The sequence below is a fragment of the Aotus nancymaae genome, unplaced genomic scaffold (genome assembly GCF_030222135.1).
Source record: "Aotus nancymaae isolate 86718 unplaced genomic scaffold, 86718_ANA_hifiasm-v0.15.2.pri h1tg000030l, whole genome shotgun sequence".
Classification (NCBI taxonomy): domain Eukaryota; kingdom Metazoa; phylum Chordata; class Mammalia; order Primates; family Aotidae; genus Aotus; species Aotus nancymaae.
Window position 1 is genome coordinate 238,034 of NW_026988443.1, and position 20,497 is coordinate 258,530.

The window sequence follows — 20,497 nt, forward strand, 5'->3', positions numbered from 1 at the left end:
AGGCAGCCTCCTGCCATTTAGGGCTCAGCTGAAATGTCACATCCTCAGAGGGGCCCTTCCTAACCAGCAGCCTAAGGGGGCGCTCCCCTCTCCCATCATTTGCCAATGCCAGATGTTTTCTGGTTTGATAACTTATTGTCTAGTCCTCCCCGCCCTGAATAAGTTCCATGAGAAGAGGAGCCTGCCTTGCTCACTATGCTATTCCCAGCAGAACAGAGCTTGCCTGGCACCAAACAGCCATGCCATAAGTATGTTGGATGAGTGAACAAACTGAGCCCACAGAGCTACATGGTCTTTGACTGGGGAGGTGAACAGACCACAGACTGCAGGGGGTTGGCTAGCCACCTGGGCTCTAGTTAACACCCCAGGGGCCTGTACCCCTCACACCACCAAGGCTCAAAGGATTGAACCTTGTCCCTACCCTGCCCTTGAGCCACCGGGTTCCGTGGCTTTGAGAGAACCCAGAATTGGAGACCAAGAGCCAAATCCTAACAGAGGCTGGTGATGGGCAGCCTGAGAGCCAGGGGCCTCCCAGGGCACGAAGCACAGTACCTCCTTCAGCCCAGCGTGGCCACCAAGAAACCCCAGCCTAGCAGCAGAGGCTGACAGGAGTGCCTGCCTCCTCCGTCCTTGATAAAGCGGGCATTGCATGTACTGCCTCTGTCTATGGCTGCCTCAAGGTCTCTGCCTGAGAGCCTCCAGGGGGCGCTGTCTCCCCCACTCCCCCCATCCTAGGGGCATGGCCAGAGCCCCTACCCACTCCCTGAGCCAGGAGCAGGCCTTCCCTCATTCTAATGCATGGGACTGGGCCGCTGTTCAGTCTCAGGGTTCATGACTCAAGACTGAAATCCGAGGCAGAATGAAGGCTGAAACCTGAGGCAGACTGAAGGCAGTGGCCACAGCGTCCCCTGAGTGCATCCTCATGTCCCTAGTGTGGCCCCAGCACATGACCCTCCAGAAGGCTGGCAAATAGCCTCTCCCCAGAACCTGGGAACGCCAAGCTTCAGCCCTGCCCTGCTGCTTCCCAGCCAGGACCCCTGGAGCACTCACTGAAGTCTGTCTTCCCTGGAAGGTGGGATAGCCACCCTGGGGCCCACAGGGTAAGGGGCATTAAAGGCACACAGGAGGCAGGAAGCTCTGCATAGCACACTCGGCTTTATTTCCTCCCCCAACACATGGGACTCCTACCCTCTTCCACCCCAAGTAGGGCTTCCTTGACTTTCTGAAAGGCCACCAAAATCATACTCGGGGACTGAGGGGCCTCTGGCCCAGTCCCACTTACTGGCACCCTGGATGCTTTCTTCATGTCTGGGACAAACCTCATGGGGAAAGCCAGGAGCTGGGGCAGAGGAGGAGGGGGGCCTGCCTGAAGGAGGACAGGCCAGGTAATCCCAGCCGTTTCTCCTTCCAAGGCTGCACCTGGCTGAGCTCCAGGGAATAGCAGGCTAGGGTAGAGATGACCAAGTCCTGTCTTCAAGGGCCTCAGGGGCCAGCTGAGGTTGCCACTGTATAGTCTGGTAGGGCCCCACTTCTTTTTCTGCTCCTGGACCGTGGCAACCCTTGGCCCAGTACCTTCCTGCTCTGCAGGGGAGTGCGTTGGGCTCTCAAAGCCTCCTGGAGACCCAGGCTGGAGGGTACACCACTGCAGAACAACATCCCCCACACTTGGGCACGTAGAGTGGGATGGGAGGCTGTTCCCAGGGTCCCAGTCACAGGGCTGCCCCGAGGGAGAGGTAGGGACACCATTAGTCCATGCTGGGGGAAAGGCCTCAGCCACAGGAGGGATTCCAGGGTGCTGCCAGGCTGCAACCTACTTCTTCCCCACCCCTTCCAGGACCTGTCCCTGGAGAATGTCACCGTCCATCCCCAGTATCCTGCAGTGCTGGGGAAAAACTCAAGAGCAGGCAGAGCCAGGTCTGCCCTTCCCCCACAGCAGAGCTAGAAGGCCCCCTGGCCCTAGGAGCCCTTAGGGGAACATGATGAGAAGAGAGGGGAAAAGGCCCAGCCCTCTGAGATGGGGTGGCAGTTTGGGGTTGGAAAACAGGGGCGTAGCCTAGAGGAGCAAGGGGTAGACCACCCAGCTCCTCCAGGCAGAGGATGTCCTCCCCACCAGGGGACAGAAGCCACAGGCTTAATATCCGGGCCTCCCCCTGAAATGATTTCTAGGTACACAGGCTTCTGGCAGAGCTGGTCTTCCCTGGACGGGGTCTGGCTGGCCTCCTGCTACTGAAGATGGGGCTGTGGGCTCGGTGGACACTCCAGCCAGCCAAGACTGCTCCTGAGCAATACCGGAGGCTCCTGCTCCAGGCCTCGACCTTAGGGAGGAAGCCAGGGTCTGAGGCTGCCTTGCCGAGGCCTCCACACTGAGCTTCTTCAGGGCAGGGGACTCCCACCCACGTGGGTTGTCCCCAGGCCCTGCAGGAACAGGCTGGTCTCCCGCGCTGGAACCACTGGGGTCAGGTCTCCTGGGTTCCGCTGACAGTGCCTCCAAAAGCCGCTGCAGGGGTAGGGGTAGGGAGGCTGGAGCGGGGCTTCTACCAATGCTATGAGCATGAGACCCTGAAACAGGAAAGCCAGGAGGTCAAGTCCACAACCATGGGATGACACATGACTCAGCCGTGCAGAGCCAGAGCTGACTTTATTGTTAGTCATGGGGACAAAGAGCCCAGCTCATGGGAGTGGTGCCCACCCACGCCACTGCTAAGCCACTGCCTAATGCCACCAAGACCCAGATTTCTACACTATCAGAGACCAGGACAATGAAGCCATCCCATCTCCTCCCTGCCTGGCCCCTGACGTCACCATCAGAATGTCAGGCCACTCAGGCTCCACCACTGCCTCATTCATACCTGAGACTGCTATGGAAGTTAAATCGCCTGACCCAGCATCAAAGCCCTGCCTCCAGGCCCCCCACCCAGGCCACTGTGCCCGCAGCCATACCCCCAACTGCTTGCCCCAAACCCAAGACCTCCCCAAGAATGTTCCTGCACTTATGGCCGCATCCAAACTGCACCGCGCCAGGAGGTAGGTTGGGGCCTCCTCGTGCTTTGCTGTCATGCCAGATCACGACTGCCCCCTACCTCTTTGCGGACACTCTTCCTCATTCAGGCCCACATTCCCTGGCTGGCCCCAGCCTCCCAGCACTGCCTCCCATCCCAGATCCTCCTGCTCATGCAGCGAGGGCTTCTCCCGGAGCCTCTTCCCTCAGCCCACCCTGACAAAATCCTCCTCAACACACTTCAACCGGTGACTCTTCGACCAGGTCCTGTTAGCCTCACAGCCTGCGCCTCCCTCCGGACCTGGCCAGCACCAGGAGCTACCACCACTGCTGCCCATTGCCAGAGGTCTTTCCCCCAGCATGGACTAATGGTGTCCCTACCTCTCCCTCGGGGCAGCCCTGTGACTGGGACCCTGGCCCCACCCTCCCGCAGCACCCCCTCCACCTGCGCACACTGAGGTAGCAGCTCTGCAGGCACTCCCCAGCCCAGGAACAGGCCCCAACATCTTCCTACACTAGCTCCTCCTCACTTCAGACCACTCCCATTTACACAGGCTCCTCGGCCCCCACTGCAGCCACGCCCTCGGAGGCAGCCCCAGCCACCTTTCCCTGCCCTGGAACGATGGCACACCCTCCTGCAGGCCTGCCCGTCTACCAGGTTGTCTCCCACTTTCCAGTAAGCAGATGCATATCTTTTCCTTTCTTTCCATCCCTTTTCTATCTCTGGTAGCCTCACCTCACTCTATGTAACAGAGGTCCCCATCTCTGTACATGATCATCACTGTACCTCAAGATCCTCCTGCAGACTTGGGTCTACTGTCTTCTTCCATCCCACTAGATCCAAGAAAGTACCTCAGCCCCCACCCCAGCAGCCTTTTTCCAAACATTCTGGGTGTCCTTTCTCCCCACCGTATCCACCCCTCTCCTCCAGCGGGTCATGGTTCCAGCATCTGAATGCACTCCCATGCTCACCATCTTGAGAAACCCATTCCTTGACCACAGGCCTTTCCACCATCTCCCAATTCCCTGGTCATGGTAGTCAAACATCTAGACAAATTACACACAAGGCCAGGCATGGTGGCTCACATCTGTAATCCCAGCACTTAGGGAGACTGAGGCAGACATATCACTAGGGACGGAGTTCAAGACCAGCCTGGCCAACATGGTAAAACCCTGTCTCTACTAAAATTACAAAACGTAGCTGGCATGGTGGCGCTTGCCTATAATCCTAGCTACTTGGGAGGCTGAGGCACGCAAGACCCCATCTCAAAAAAAGAAATTACACACAAATTTCTCACTACATCTCCTCTTTAAGGGGTTTTGTAGAAGCTGTAAATAGTGCAATAAAAAAATGTAGGGGAAAAATAGTCTCATGGTGCTGGAACAACTGGTTAGTTGCATGAAGAATGAAATTGGACCCCTTCCTTACACCATGCTCAAGGGTTGACTCCAGATGGGCCATACACCTAAATGTAAAACCTGAAACTAAGACTTAGATGAAAACGGAAGCAAATCTCCATGACCTTGGGTTAGGCAAAGGTGTCATAGATACCAAAAAGGAGTGACAAAATAGGTCAGCTGGACTTCCAAATTTAAGATGTTGGTGTTCAAAGAACATCATTTAAAAGTGGGGGAAAAAAACACAGGATGTGAGAAGCATTTAAGGGCTACATCTGATGAGGGACATGTGTCTAGAATATATAAAGAGCTTTTTTTTTTCCTTTTCTTTTTTTTTTGAGACAGAGTCTCTCTCTGTTGCCAGGCGCCAGGCTGGAGTGCAGTGGCGTGATGTCGGCTCACTACAACCTCCACCTCCTGGGTTCAAGCAATTCTCCTGCCTCAGCCTCCCAAGTAGCTGGGACTACAGGTGCGCGCCGCCACGCCCAGCTAATTTTTGCATTTTTCAGTAGAGATGGGGTTTCACCATGTTGGCCGGGATGGTCTCGATCTCCTGACCTCGTGATCCGCCGGCCTCGGCCTCCCAAAGTCCTGGGATTACAGGTATGAGATAAAGAACTTTTATAACTCAGAAGAGACAACCCAATTGAAAAAACAGGTGGAGGATATGAACATTCTCCAAAGAAGATACACAGAAGACCAACATGCACATTAAAAGATGTTCAACGTCACTAGTCATTAGGGAAATGCAACTCAGAACTACAATGAGATCCTACTTCACACTCACTAGGATGGTTCTCATCAAAATGATAGATAGCAAGGATAGAAGTCGGAACCCTCGAGAACCCTCAAATACTGCTGGTGGAAATAAAAATGGTGCATCTGCTTTGGAAAATATTTTAGCAGTTAAACATGGAGTTATTGTAGAACCTAGCCATTCCATTCCTAGCTGTATACTCAAAAGAAATGACATGTTGACACAAAATCTTGTATGCAAATGCTCATAGTAACTCTATTCATAATAGCTGCAAAGTAAAAACCCAAGTGTCCCTCAATTGGTGAATATGGCATATCCATCCAACGGAATATTCAGCAATGTTATTGATACCTGCTACAACATGGATGAACCTTGAAAACATTAAGCCAGACACAAGAGGCTGTGTTATGATTCCACTTATGGGAAATGTCTAGGATAGACAAATCCAGAGAGGCAAAGTAGGTTAGTGATTACCTGGGGCTGGGGGCAAAAGCAGGTAGTGAGGGGAGCGGGAGGCACTCGCACACAAGACGACCTAGGAGTAGAAGCTGGGTGAGAGGTTATATATACTTCAGCCTTCCAGGATGTCAAATTGTTTTCCAAAGTGGTTGTAGCCATTTATATTCCTGTCAATAGGGTCTAGCATTTCCATTCATCACTCCACATCCTTACCAGTATTTGGTATTATTGGGCTTTTAAATGTCCAATTTAGTGGCTATAGAATGGTACTGTAGTCTTCATTTGCATTTCCTCAGTTACTGGGGTTGAGCATCGTTAGTGTGTTTCCCATTTGGTCTCTGAGATGTCTGTGAAGTCTCTTGCCATTTTTCTATTTGGTGGTTTGTCTTTTTTTTTTTTTTTTTTTTTTTTAAGCGTCTGGCTCTGTCACCCAGACTGGTGTGCAGTGGCGTAATCTTGGCTCACTGCAATCTCTGCCTCCCAGGTTCAAGTGATTCTCATGCCTCAGCCTCCCTCCTGAGTAGGTGGGACCACAGGTGCATTACACCTGTGCTTATACTACACCCCACTAATTTTTGTATTGTTTTTTGTAGAGATGGGGTGTCTCACTATGTTGCCCAGGCTGGTCTTGAACTCCCAAGCTCAAGCAATCCACCCACCTCAGCCTCCCAAAGTGCTGGAATTACAGGCATGAGCCATCACACTCAGCTGGTTTGTTCTTTTATTAATGTTTAGCTCTATGTATTTTGTATACAAATTATGTGTTGTGAAAAAAAAAATATTCGGGGCCAGGTGCAGTGGCTCACACCTGTAATCCCAGCACTTTGGGAGGCTGAGGCGGGTGGATCATCTGAGGTCATGAGTTCAAGACCCTCCTGGCCAACATGGTGAAACCCTGTCTCTACTAAAAACACAAAATTAGCTGGGCATGGTGGCACACTCCTGTAATCCCAGCTACATGTGAGGCTGAGACAGGAGAATCATTTGAACCCAGGAGGCGGAGGTTGCAGTGAGCCAAGATCACACCATTGCACTCCAGCCTGAGGAAAAAATGAAACTGTCTCAAAAATAAAATAAATCTGCATTTGTAACCTGTACATTCATTTTCTTTTTGGTGCCTTTGGACAAAGTTATAGTTAATATAGTTTAATTTATGAACCTTCTAGTTTTACAACTAGTGTTGTATCTCATTTAAGGGATCCTTCCCTATCCCAAGGTCATGAAGATATCTTACTATTTTTTTTCTAAAAGTGTTAGTTGGCCGGGCGCGGTGGCTCAAGCCTGTAATCCCAGCACTTTGGGAGGCCGAGGTGGGTGGATCACGAGGTCAAGAGATCGAGACCATCCTGGTCAACATGGTGAAACCCCGTCTCTACTAAAAATACAAAAATTAGCTGGGCATGGTGGCGCGTGCCTGTAATCCCAGCTACTCAGAAGGCTGAGGCAGGAGAATTGCCTGAACCCAGGAGGCGGAGGTTGCGGTGAGCTGAGATTGCGCCATTGCACTCCAGCCTGGGTAACGAGCGAAACTCCGTCTCAAAAAAAAAAAAAAAAAAGTGTTAGTTTTTCCACTTACATGTGTGTCTTTTATGCATCCAGAGTTATTTGCACATGACAGAAGTTAGAAAGTTTTAAATAGATGCTAAATGCCTCTGAGACAAACAACTAAGTAACTTAACTGTCCTTCCCTAGTGACCATCAACGGCCCTTTATCAGGACTCTGCTTCTGAATGGGATCTGTTTCTGAATCTGATTCTGTTCTAAGGGGCAACTGTCTAGCCTTGCTCCAGTGCTATACATTTATGTAAAGACAGTTAGTGAACTATACGACTAATATCTGCTAGGCCAAGTCCCTGTTTTTTCTTCAGGGATGTCTTGGCTATTATTGACCTTTCATGTTTTCCTATAAAAACTTTAGAATCATCCTGTCAATTGGGAGGCCCAGGTGGGTGGATCACAAGGTCAGGAGTTCGAGACCGGCCTGACCAATACGGTGAAACCCCATCTCTACTAAAAATACAAAAAATTAGCTGGGCATGGTGGTAGGCACCTGTAGTCCCAACTACTCGGGAGGCTGAGGGAGGAGAGTTGGTTGAACCGGGAGGCGGAGATTGCAGTGAGCCAAGATCGTGCCACTGCACTCCAGCCTGGGTGACAGAGTGAGACTCTGTCTCAAAAAAAAAAAAAAAAAAATCACTATCAAGATCAAAATTGATATTTTGAGTGGGAATTTATAGGTTTTTTAGGAAGGCTGAATTTTTATAACATTGCCCTCCTTTCAATAACGGATGTATTTCTCCGTATTTAAGTATTCTTTGATGATTTTAATAAAGGTTTATTTTTCCTCACAGATGTTTGATATAGCTATCAGATTTATTCCTCGGGACCTTTATTATTGCTATTATAATGGTATGCTTCTTAACAATTGTGTTTTCTAACTGGGTGTACAGATTTTTTAATTGTATCTAACTTTTAATTAATTGTATCTAACTTTTCTAATTCTTATCTGATCTGGGTTAAGCAAGCGAGCCCTATTCCTCTTTGGTTAGAGTTGAGTCGTGAGCATTAACTTTCCTCAAGTGCTTGTTCTGCGTCATCGTGGCGAGCCCCCGTCATCTCATTCTGCTCCCCCTGCAACCTCATCTCCCTCCATGTCACCCTCTCTGACAGCCTTAGAGCACAGGAGCCTTCTCCAGGTTCAAGTCACCCTCCTGCCACCCCACTCACCTCTCCCATGGGGGCCAGGGCCACTCGGGCTGCAGCCATAGAGCTTGAGGATCCGTGTGATGTCCGAGGCACTCAGGTTCCATCGCTGGCCGATCTGGACGCTGGGGGCCCAAAGCGGTGTGATGGTGGGCAGCCCACGCCGGCTAAAGGCGAGCCTGGAACCCAGCAGGAGACCCCTGAGTCCAGACCACGACAGAGGCTGGGGGAAGCAGAGGGAGAGGAGGGCAGGGTCCTCACCTCCCGTAGTGCATCACAGAGGAGTAGTCATAAGGCGTCAGCATGTTGCTGCTCCGAGACTTGATGAAGTTGATTTCAAAGCCTCATAACACAAAAATGATTTAGTGGCATATAAAGATAACGAGCAAGAAAGGGCAGGCAAGGGCTGAGAGTGTCTTCTGGGAGTTCATAACTCACCAAGCTAAGGGTGTGAGCCCTCAGCTACCATGCTGCTTCTGGTACCGGCCCGGCTTGGCCCGGCTCTCCCCAGTCCTCGGAGGAGCCCCCACCTGTACCAGTGGTGAGGTGGAGGCACAGAGACCCCGTGGCTGGCCAACCATGACCTCCCAGCAGTTCTGTCCCCCATCCTTCCTCCTTGCATATTCACCCTGTACGGGGCTGGTCTGCGCGTAACGCACAGCTACCACGGGTCACACACTGCTCCGGGTCTCAGATGCCCCTCCCGCCCCAGATGAAGTGTCTGTTCCTTGACCTAGCTTTAAAAATCCGCCACACTGTCAACTGCAGTGGTGACACCCTAGTCCGCAGCCTCAGGTCCGCTGTTCTTCCTGCCTCAGGCCACAACACTTCGCCAGATTTGGAGCCCATCCCCCCTTGCTCCGGTCCCCCAGGCCTGGGAAGGGCAGGGTTCTCTCCTGCCTTCAGAGGGAGACCCTGAAAGAAGCTTCACCCTCCGTCTTTGCTCCCCCAATTCCCCCAAACCCAGCCAGCCACCCGTACACCCCACCTCGTCACAGCAGCTCTCTCTCTCCACGGAGATCAGCGCTCCAGCACCTGCATACCCCACCACCTGCCTGGCATAGCTGCCTCTCGAGCTCTTATTTCTTCCTTTTAAAAACTCATTAAAAATAATTTTAAATAAGTAATATATTCATTTGGCTCAAAATTCAAACATTGAGATGTAATAGAAGTTTCCTACTCCATCCCCCACAGTTCCCACCTCCCCACCCCACAACAGTTAATTACTGTTATTAATGTGTCTGTCCTAGCAGAGTTTCTGTACATATTAACCTAATATACAAATATATGTTATTTTTCCCATGAGGGGAACCGGGTGTTTTAGCCTGTTTTATCATTGGGAATAATTATTAGTGCTGTTTTCCAACTCAGGTTCTCCTTTTACCTTTAATTCCCTCCTGCTTTCATTGAACTTGGGTTGACTTAATGCTTAATTTGTTCTTTTTACTGATACGTAAGTCTCCACATTTTCCCTGAGCATTGCTTTAGCTGCAAATCATTGGTTTTTCTATAGTCTTTCATGATTTTTGTTTTAGAATTGCTGTAATTTCTTTAACTCCAGAGCTGAAAGAAAGGTTTGTTGTTTTTTTTTTTTTAATTTCTAAGTAGGAACAGCTTTTGATTTTGATGTGCTGGTTTCTACTTTACATCATGATCAGAGTGTTTACATTAGTCTACTTTCAGAGTTGGAGTTTTTCATGGTATTTCATGACATATCATGAAATTATCAGGGTAAACTTTCACGACTGTTCCACGAGCACTGAGAAAGATCACAGTCTGGGGGGCAGAGTCACTTGTCACCACCCCTGCTACTACCTCCCCAGTCTGGTATGATTCAGTATCCATCCCCTTCCCTTGGTGAGGTGCTACCCATGTGCCCCAGATACCCCTTTCTCTGTGGCTGTGTGTGTGCTGGGAGCCACTGAGAAAGCAGTGTTTGGGGCCAGGAAGTTCCCTGGGCCCAGGCAGCTTCCCTGGCCGCCTCACCTGGCTAACAGCAGTGAAAAGTCTCTTGCTGGATGCCCTCCACCTGCAGAAGGGCTTCCGGCTCTAACCCCCAAGCCAGACTCCTGCCCACACCTCCTCTGCCCCTCCCTCATGGGGTTCTTCCTGTCTCCTGAACCAGGCCATCTAGCCCACAGTGGGAGGGACCCCACCATCACCAGGATCTGATCCCCAGTGCCACACAGCTGCTGCTCCCAGCACAGACCACAGTCCACCTGCCTCCCTCCAGCCTCCACTGTCCCATGGCCACAGTCTGTGTTTCCTCTTCCTGCACACTGGCACCACTGGCTCATGTCCCAGCCCCACAGTGCTGCCCTCAGCCCGTGGCCCAGCACCTGGCCTGTGTAGCCTTGGCTCAACTTCCCCCAGCTGTCACACAGCCCTGGCCCATGGTGGTGGCATCTGGCACATGAGACCGCTGCTAGAGTACTCAACAAGCAGGTATCACGGGCACTGCCTGCCCTATCCCTAGGGAGAGGACAGGTTCAGGGATGAAAATCAAGACAAAGTAGGTGGTGACGCCCCAGCTCAGGCATAACTACAGGTGGGTGGAGGAAGGCCTGGGGCCCAGAGCAGCAACCGGACCACCTCCAGATCCCAGACGGAAGCGGGACCTCCACCTTCCCCACAGGAAGCAGGCAGGTGGTGGGGAGGATGGATGGCCTCATCCACAGGAGCTGTCCCCTCCCCGGCACCAGCCTGTCCTGCACATGGCCTGGCTTACCTGGGAGGATCTCATTCCAGTTGACATGGATATAGTGGTCCCGGTCAGCCCTCGCATGCTCATGCCAGAAGCCCAGCACATGCATGATCTCATGAAGGACAATGCCCCGGCCCTTCTGGAGACAGGCAGGTGCCAGAGAGACCACCTGCATCCCTCCACTGCGCCCCACACTTGAGAAACACCTGCAGGGCAATGAGAGCAAGGGGTGAGTGCCAGCCCAGATCCCCCCAGACACACAGACCTGGGCTCTCCATCCCCCAACACCACAAGGTAGACAAACACCCAACAGGCAGGCCCCACTCTGTGCTCTAGTCTCAGGTCCAGCATCCTCCAAGCCCCTTTACTGCCTGGACTTCTGTGAAACGGGCATACTGGACCCCATTCACCAGCCTGGCTGCAGGAAGGTGGCAGGAACTGATATAAACTTGGAACAGCTCACTATGTGAGCACACCCTCCTGGTCAGCCCTGAGCCAAGGCTTTCACACACATTGCCTCAGGCCCCTGACAAGCTAGGAAACAGATATTGCTACCACTCCCATTCCCAGAGAGGTCAGAAAAGGCTCAGAAATTAGGGGACTTGCCAGGACTCAATGACTCACGCACTGTCTGTCCCACAAAACCTGCCTTCCTCACCACCCATGGAGTCCCCTGGGAGAGGAGGGCTTTGTAAATGAGGGTCTGGCACCATTCCCATCCCTTTCCCACTTTCCGCCCTAGAGGTCCAGCTTGCATTGGGCAGACCCCTCAGGGTGGGCAGGGGGACTGTGAGCCCTGGAGGATGGCCCAGAAGTAGATTTTAGGCAATGGACAAGTTAATTCCGGGCTGTAACACAGAAGCAAGCTGAGATACGTGTCCCGGCCCCAGCACTTACCCATACATGGGGATGATGGAAATGAAGTCTCTCTGGCCCTGGTAGGTAACAAACCTGATGCACGTGGAACGTTCGAACTCCGCAAGCGCCTCCAGGATGACCTGGCGGCTGGGCTCATCTGAAAGACACCGCCTGGCTGAACCCCCAGAGCCCTGGTGTTCTTTGAGCTCTACATGGGGGTCTGGAAGCAGAGCTCTGAACTCTCCCAAAATAGCATCAAGAAAGGGCAGCCGGCACGGCACAGCGGCTCACATCTGTAATCCCAGCACTTTAGGAGGTGAGGCGGGCAGATCACAAGGTCAGGAGTTCGAGACCAGCCTGGCCTACATGGTAAAACTCCATCTCCACTAAAGATACAAAAACTTAACCAGGCATGGTGGCACGAGCCTGTAATCCCAGCTACTTGGGAGGCTGAGGGAGGAGAATCGCTTGAACCTGGGAGGCAGAGGCTGTAGTCAGCCTAGATCACGCCATTGCACTCCAGCCTGGGCAACAGGGCGAGACTCCGTCCCAAAAAAAAATAAAATAAAAAATAAAGGGCAGCCTAGTCGTGCTGGGAAGAAGCTGGGCCCCAGACAGACCCTGGCTGTGCGGCCTTGGGTGGGTCACTGTCCTCTGCACAGCATGGTCTGAAGGAGAACCAGATCCCCCTAGATATACTGTCCCATCAGCTTTTCCAGGATTTTAGCCCTCCCGACTCAGGAGACCTTTGGGAACAAAAGGGCTTCCGTGGAGGTGGAGGGGATGTGGTGGTGTAAGCAGAAAAGGGAAGAGAAGAGCCACAGCTGCATTAGGAAGAAGGGGCTGCAGCGAGGAGGGAGCCCGCCGCGCTCACTCACTGTACTTGCTGGAGAGCAGGAAGGGGACCTCCACGACACCGCCACCACCCTTGGGCCACTTGTTGCTGGTTGCTGACAGCAGTTGGAAGGGACTCTGAGGAGAGAGCAGCAGCTCAACCTCTGGGAACAGAGGCCACACAAGCTTTGTGCCCCAAGGGTACCACACCCCAGGGCACCAGAACCCAAAGATGTGGGAGTCAGGACCTGTGTGCATGGGGATGGGGGACCATTCGAGTTGGGACAGAGGTGTGAAAGGCAAGGGGGCCAGCTATGTGAACCTTGATGCACAAGACAGTCCCTTGGCCTATGATGGAAGAATTTCAATCTCAAGCAAAGAGATTAGTACCTGAGGATGTTGGCTAGGAGGCCCAGCAGCCCAGGGTGGCCTGGATCAGAAGGGCTTGGGCTGGCAGCCCCACCCCAGCATGTGAGCAGTGCCCCTTCCAGAGGGGAACAGCCAGCAAGCTTCCCTGAATATGGGATGATGATAGGGACAGATCCTATTTGGAGTGAAGGCAAGGCAGCACCCGGGCCCGCTCTTCTCTGCTCTCCAGCAACCAGAGCCCAGGCTCCAGAGCACCCCGGTGTGCCTGCACCATCAGCTGGAGGAGTTTTTTGATTCTTCTCCAGGTGGTCCCACACCACCTCCCCGTGCACTCGCTGGATAACCCACAGAGGGGCCTGCCCTGTCCCCGGAGTTCCCGGGCAGGCTTGGGCCAGTTTCTGTGCCATCAGTGGCAGCCTCCAACAGGACAGTCTTGCCTTCCTCTGGGTCACTGTCCTACTCGGGAACCTTCTACCATTCCCAGTCACCTAAAATATGGCACTGCTGCCCTGGGCACAGTGTTCCCTTTTCCACCAGCAAGGCACCTCAATCCAATCCCCAGCAGCCTTCTCTCTTCAGACATGGGCCCTCGACCCCAGCCAAGACGGTCAGATTCCACACCCCTCCTTGTTCCACCGTCCCCAGGTCACAACTGCCACCAGGCCCTTCATCCCCCACCAGCCACTCTGCCAACCCTTGCTCATCTCCTCCTTGGTCCAAGCACCTCCCCCAGGCAGGGTACCAAGCTGGGTCAACTGTTCGAACCTCCTCCTTCAGGAAGCCCTCTCAGGCCAACTGTGCCAGCACTTCAGATACCAGTCTCCCTTAGCATTCAGGCTAGTTTATTCCTAACAGAAGAGTCGCTGACTTTGACAAAAAGGGGTCTTCATCAAGCTATGTATGCCCCTTACACATCAGGCCCCATGACACCTGAGGTGGGCACAGAGGGCCTCTGTGGCCAGCCGTGGGCTCATCCGCACCCACACGTGTCCGCGTGTGCACTCACTGGCCGGACAATGTCCCCCTCGATGAGAAAGCTGCTCTCTGGGGTTTCTTCCGGGATGAGCCCTGGGAAGGGAAAGGGAAGGAAGGACATTTGTTGGTCCATGTCTTCCAGAACACTGACTCAAGGGACAGGCCAAGCAAGTCCCTACTTAAGTCTATTCTTGTGTCTTTCCTGGTGGATTGTTACTTTTGTAAGTTTTTTCTTTCAGACGGAGTTTCGCTCTTGTTACCCAGGCTGGAGTGCAATGGTGCGATCTCGGCTCACCGCAACCTCCGCCTCCTGGGTTCAGGCAATTCTCCTGTCTCAGCCTCCCAAGTAGCTGGGACTACAGGCACGCACCACCATGCCCAGCTAATTTTTTGTATTTTTAGTAGAGACGGGGTTTCACCGTGTTGACCAGGATGGTCTTGATCTCTTGACCTCGTGATCCACCCACTTCGGCCTCCCAAAGTGCTGGGATTACAGGCTTGAGCCACCACGCCCGGCCACTTTTGTAAGTTCTTAAATGGCCTGATGAAATTATACGTCGTTGGCTCTCCGAGCCTGGATGTTTGAGAATGTCAGCCTGTGCAGGGCTGTCTGCAGGTGTGTGGGGGCCGGGAGACAAAGGCATCTGAGGCTGGAGTCTGTCCTTCCCCTGACTGTGGAGCTAGAGGTTCCCTGAGCACTGAGCCCGTGTGGCCTCAGGGAAGTGGCACAGCCTGAGTGTGCGAGGCTTCTCAGCCAGGCTGCATCCTTCCCCTGCTCAAACACAGCCCATGGCTCCCACAACCTATGCAATCCAGTCCCTGCTGTCAGGAAGCAGCAGCCTCTTCCAGCCTGAGCCACATTCCTCAGAACAGGCGCTGGGCTCTCCATTCACCTCATCCCCCATCTGCTCCCCACCCATCTGTTATATTCAGGCCCCTTGAGGTGGCAAATTCAAATTTGTTGCACCATCAGAGGCAGGCAAGTACTGACTCTTGCAAGCTCCTGTCCACTCTTAGCCTGCATCTGCTTCTCATCTCCCTGAGCTGGGTCTCCCACAAGCGACTCAGAGGGAGTGAGGGAAGCAAGAGAGAAGAGAAGGCAGGGAAGAACCCAGGCGCAGCCTCAGCCAGATCCCGTGGGTGCTCCGGACCACAAATGGCACCTCTGACTTGTACCACCTTGAGGCAGGGGCCAGACTCCTGTCCCTGAGGAGTCACAGTGGGCCACCCGGGGCAGGTGAAGGAGAAGCCCCCAGGCATCTCTGGCTGAGGCAGCACCCTTTGGCTGAGGGCCAGTCTTGGGGGGATAGATACAGCTGTGTGGCATTAGCCATATTCACAGCGGCTACAGATGGGTAGTTGCTTCCCAGGCAAGAGCATTTGGCAAGGCACTGACAGCTGTTATGAGAGCCTCACCATAGGTGATAGGATAGGTGTTGGAGTCACTAGCATTTGGGAATTTTCTCCATGGCATCTGACAGTCAATGCCAGGGAAGAGTCATCGGTTCTGGTTACCTCCAGACCACTCATGGTGACCTAAGGGTGGGGCAGTGCCTGGGGCTCAAGGCTTAGCTAGTTCGGGGCCGTGTCAGCTCATGGAGGAAGAGGGAGGCAGATCTTACAGTGGCTACATCTGGTAGGATCTCACCCACCCTTAGGGCAGGGTTGCCCCTGTTTCCCCAATGCTTCAGCCCTCATGGCTGTAACATCTGAACTCCAGTCTCCATTTTGACTGGCTTTGTTCAGGCTATTTATACACCCTCATTCCTCAGCTGACATCCCCACATTCCCAGACAGCAAGACCCCAAATTTTTTTATTAAGATGAAGTCTCACTCTGTCACCCAGGCTGGAGTACAGTGGCACAATCTCAGCTTACTGCAACCTCTGCCCCCAGGGTTCAAGCCTCAGCCTCCCGAGTAACTGGGACTACAGACGTACACCACCGCGCCCGGTTAATTTTTGTATTTTTAGCAGAGACAAGGTTTCACCATATTGACCAGCAGATCCTGACCTCGTGATCCGCCCAAGGTGGCCTCCCAAAATGCTGGGATTACAGGTGTGAGCCACTGCCCCCGGCTGCCTCAGACTTCTTAATCACAACTGCAAACAGTCCTGCACAGGGTGGCTGGTGTTCTCAAATGTCAACTAACCACTTAGCTCCACACCCAGGCTCAGAGAGCCAACGACCTCTACTTTTATCGGGCCATTTAAGAACTTAGTTTTTCTTATAAAAGTAACAATCCACTAGGAAAGATACAAAAAGAAAAAGTAGACTTAAGCTATTGCCCACAGAATTTCCACCTACTCACACCTGTAGTCCCAGCTGCTCGGGAGGTTGAGGCAGGAGAATCCCTTAAGGCCAGGTGTTCAAGACCAGCCTGGGCAACATAGCAAGACTACCTGATCTCTTAAAAACCACTTAGAGCCCAAAGTAAGCTGGTCCATTTCCTCCCACGTTCTGCATTTCTGAGTGTTCAGTGTGGTTTTCACACTACATAGACAACATCATACCTCCCCAGGCACTGAGAAGATGCAGTGGCCTCACCTTGGTTAATTGAAGGAATGTCCTTGTCCCAGGATGCCTGGGTTCCCTCAGGGATGAGGCCATCTTGGAAGCTGGTACCACAGGCTCCTGGGCAGCTGGAGGCCAGGGGCACTCCTAGGATCATACCTGGTCCAGACAGACAGGCACATACATCCTGGAGCACCCACCGGTGAGACCAGACAGCAGGATATGGGGTGGTTGTAGGGGATCAGACTGCAAGACTCAGCCCCTAGTAGGCTCCAGCACAGAGCCGAGAAGCCTTCCTGGCTTCCTTGCTCAACCCCAACTGGTGCCAAAGTCTAGATGACCTCAGGGAAGGAGCTCCCTTAGTGGGACCAAAAGGGCACATGTCCCGCCTATGAGGTAAAGGAGGGACAGAAAGGAAAGAGGCAGGACAGACCTCGGTTCTGACACCCATGGCAGAGGCAGGGCCAGCCTCAGACCCCACTCCATGACTCTCAGCCCAGACTCTTGGACAATGGGCTCAGCCTGGATGACTCCTGGCCTGACCAGGCTGGAATGGGGACTTTCAGTCTACCCCCACCACAAGACAAGTAGGTCTGGGGTACAACACCTGCCATCTTCTGCCAGGCAGGCCCTCTACTTCCAGGACAGGAGGCCTGTCCTTTGGCCCCCAGAAGCTGACTTCTAGAACAATCCTGGAGAGCTCCGTGCTCTGAGCCACTGAGCTCAGCTACAATCCATGCAGGCTCCAGCCACAACCTTCTGGCCTCTCCCCAGCTTTCTCCAGGCTGAAGCCAGCAGCAGGAGGACCAGGTAGCCAGCTTACCTGCCAAGGAGAGCAGACCTAACACCCAAGGCCAGAGACCCCCTACACCCTCCATGGTAGAGCCCTGCCGCCCCTTCAGCAAGCAAGACCAAACCCCAGCAGGACACAGAAGCCTAATTACAGAACCAGCACCACCACCCCCTCTAAAATAGCAGCTGCTCCAGCTCCCACCTGGCTCCCACCAACCACCTCCACCTGCAGCCCCACCCCAATCAGCTCTACCTGCAGCCCCGCCCCAACCACCTCTACCTGCAGCCCCGCCCCAACCACCTCCACCTGCAGCCCTGCCCCAACCACCTCTACCTGCAGCCCCGCCCCAAACACCTCTACCTGCAGCCCCGATCCAACCACCTCCACCTGCAGCCCCGCCCCAACCACCTCCACCTGCAGCCCCGCCCCAAACACCTCTACCTGCAGCCCTGCCCCAACCACCTCCACCTGCAGCCCCGCCCCAAACACCTCTACCTGCAGCCCCTGCGACACCTACCTATGGTTCCCACCCCAGTCCAGTCCCCTTCCTGGCTGCAGTGGGTAAGACAGGGGCCCACTTGGGAGTGTGGCTCTTCTGAGGTTCCTTCCCGCCACCAGAGGGCAGAGAAACATCGCAGAAAGTTGCTCCAGGCCCAGCTGAGGCCCCAGCCCCGGGACAGACCTATCCCTCCAGCTAGGGAGACACCCTTTCCTGCCCCTGCCTGTGCTTAGACACGGGGAAAGCTGCCTGAGCCCCTGAGGCACTCCCGGTGTATCTCTGGAAGGAGGGAAAGGTCACTGCACTTTCACAAGCTTTTATTTTAGTACACACATAGAAAAGCGCACTATCATAAGCGCAGGGCTCCAGGAAATTTCACAAACTGAACAGTGCAACCTGCACCCCAAAAAGCCTGCCACGTGGGAAAGGTGGAACCTCCAGATGCTCAGAGCCTCGCAGGAAGTCCACCTCCCTAATCCCACAGCAGCTGGCATGATCAGTCAGTATTTATCCCCATTTCACAGATTTGGAAATTTCAACTCCTTACCTATATCCTCCCACCTCCGTACCCCTGCCTCAGAGCCAGGTCACTCAAGGCCCACCTGGACTGAAATCCCAGAGGTGGAGCATGTCAGCACTGGGCAGCATTTGGGGACATCCTCACAGCCACCCGTACCCAGTGAAGGGAAACCACAGAGCCAAGAACAGCAGCTATTGTCCATAAAGACCTCTCAGCAATCCAGAGCTTCTCAAAAGATAGGAATTGGAACCACAGGGAGACTGTGATGGAGGCAGACACCCTGCTGCCAGGGCAGGGTATTGACAGATGTCAGGATGCACGTGATGGATATGCTAATTAGCCTGTTGTGGTCATCATTTCACAAGGTATGTGTATGTCAAAACATCACATTGTACTCTTAAACATATGCTACTTTTATTTGTCAATTATGCTCAATAAGGCTAGAAAAAATAAGTAAAATAAAGAATAGGTCCCCTCAAAAAACCAAGAAGTGCATGAGGCTGACCACTTAAGATGAGTGTTCAGTAAAAAAATTAAAGTAGGCCAGGCGTGGTGGCTCTTGTCTCTAATCCCAGCACTTTGGGATGCCGAGGCAGGCAGATCACTTGAGGTCTAGAGTTTGAGACCAGCCTGTCCAACATGGTGAAACCCTGTCTCTACTAAAAATACAAAAATTAGTCAGAAATCCCATGAACCCAGGAGGCAGCGGTTGCAGTGAGCCGAGATCGTGCCACTACACTCCAGCCTGGGCAACAGAGTGAGACTCCAACTCAAAAAAAAAAAAAAAAATTAAAATAATGGTAAGAAATAATCACCCTGCTTTGGGAGAGAAACAGGGTCTTTATTAGGACATGCAGTTGGTCTGAGGACATTTTGCTGAGCGAAACAAACCAGTCACAAAAAGACAAACCCTGCATGATTCTACCTCCAAGAGGTGTCTAGAATATCCCAATGCACAGAGTCGGAAAGTGGAGCACAGCTTACCAGGGACTGGGGAGTGGTGAGGGGGAGTTATCGTTTAATAGGTATAACATTTCGGGTTCACAAGATGAAAAAGCTCTGGATATCTGTTGCACAATGATGTGAATACACTTTCTACTGCTACACACTTGATTATGGTAAAGATGATCAATTTTATGTTGCATTTTTTACCACAATTAAAAGTTTAAAAATTTAATAATAGGAAAAAAAGGAGGGAAAGAGAAAGAAAGAGGACAGTTTGCTGGATGACAAGCTATTGGGTGGGGTGGGATAGGGTAGGGCCAAGGGTGGGGTGAGCAGAGGCCACCAGTCCAGCTGGTGAGATGAGGCTGTGTGGTGTGAAGTCCCCTATGACTTAGAGCCCCAAGCTGGGCATGGGGGTATAAGTTGGTCCCAACAGACACCCACTCAGGTCCTAAGGAAATCGGGATAGCAGCTCCGGCTCTGCCCAGTTTACACCGGAGTGGCTCACCCCACCCTCAGAGAGCAGAGGGAAGAAAGATCACCCTTCATTCGGCCTCACAGAGTGAGTGCCCACCCGTGCCGGGCTCCAGGCACAGGTCTAAGGGGACCCCAGGCCCAGCCGTCGTAAGTGTCCATCCTGGTCCAGATGCACACCTCAAACCTGCACACCTGCATATCAGATCAACTTCACTCCTAGGGCCATAGTTAGTTAACATTTTCTGACCACCTACTATGTGCAAGCAATACACGGATTGACTTGTGTAAGTCTACAAGCTGAGAGGTGGGGCTAATGACGAAACTCCATTTTACAGACAAGAAAACTGTATACAGCAAGGTTAAGCAAAACCAGCCGCCATACTGTGCTGCCCACTGCCCCACGTGTATGCCCTTCCAGGCATACAGAATGCCATCAAGACAGCAGTTCCCAACCTTTGTGGCACCAGGAACCAGTTTTCTTTTGTTTGAGACTGAGTTTCACTCAGGGCGCCCAGGTTGGAGTGCAATGGTGTGATCTAGGCTCACTGCAACCTCCACCTCCTGGGTTCAAGCAATTCTCCTGCCTCAGACTCCCGAGTAGCTGGGATTACAGGACGCCCACCACCATGCACGGCTAATTTTTGTGTTTTTAGTAGAGACAGGGTTTCGACATGTTGGCCAGGCTGGTCTCGAAC

General features: G+C 52.8%; 1 protein-coding gene across 1 annotated transcript; it reads right to left on the bottom strand.

Annotated features, from left to right (window-relative positions):
• Window positions 1–1,146: 1,146 nt before the first annotated feature.
• ASTL (astacin like metalloendopeptidase) lies at window positions 1,147–17,513 on the bottom strand. The gene is made up of 9 exons (XM_012444799.2): window positions 17,392–17,513; window positions 16,602–16,727; window positions 14,087–14,148; window positions 12,756–12,849; window positions 11,917–12,034; window positions 11,044–11,225; window positions 8,577–8,658; window positions 8,340–8,494; window positions 1,147–2,559 (listed from the first exon to the last, which is right to left on the bottom strand). Exons 1-9 carry the CDS (start codon window positions 17,444–17,446, stop codon window positions 2,132–2,134), a joined length of 1,302 nt encoding a protein of 433 aa, XP_012300222.2. The 5' UTR covers window positions 17,447–17,513; the 3' UTR covers window positions 1,147–2,131.
• Window positions 17,514–20,497: the final 2,984 nt, after the last annotated feature.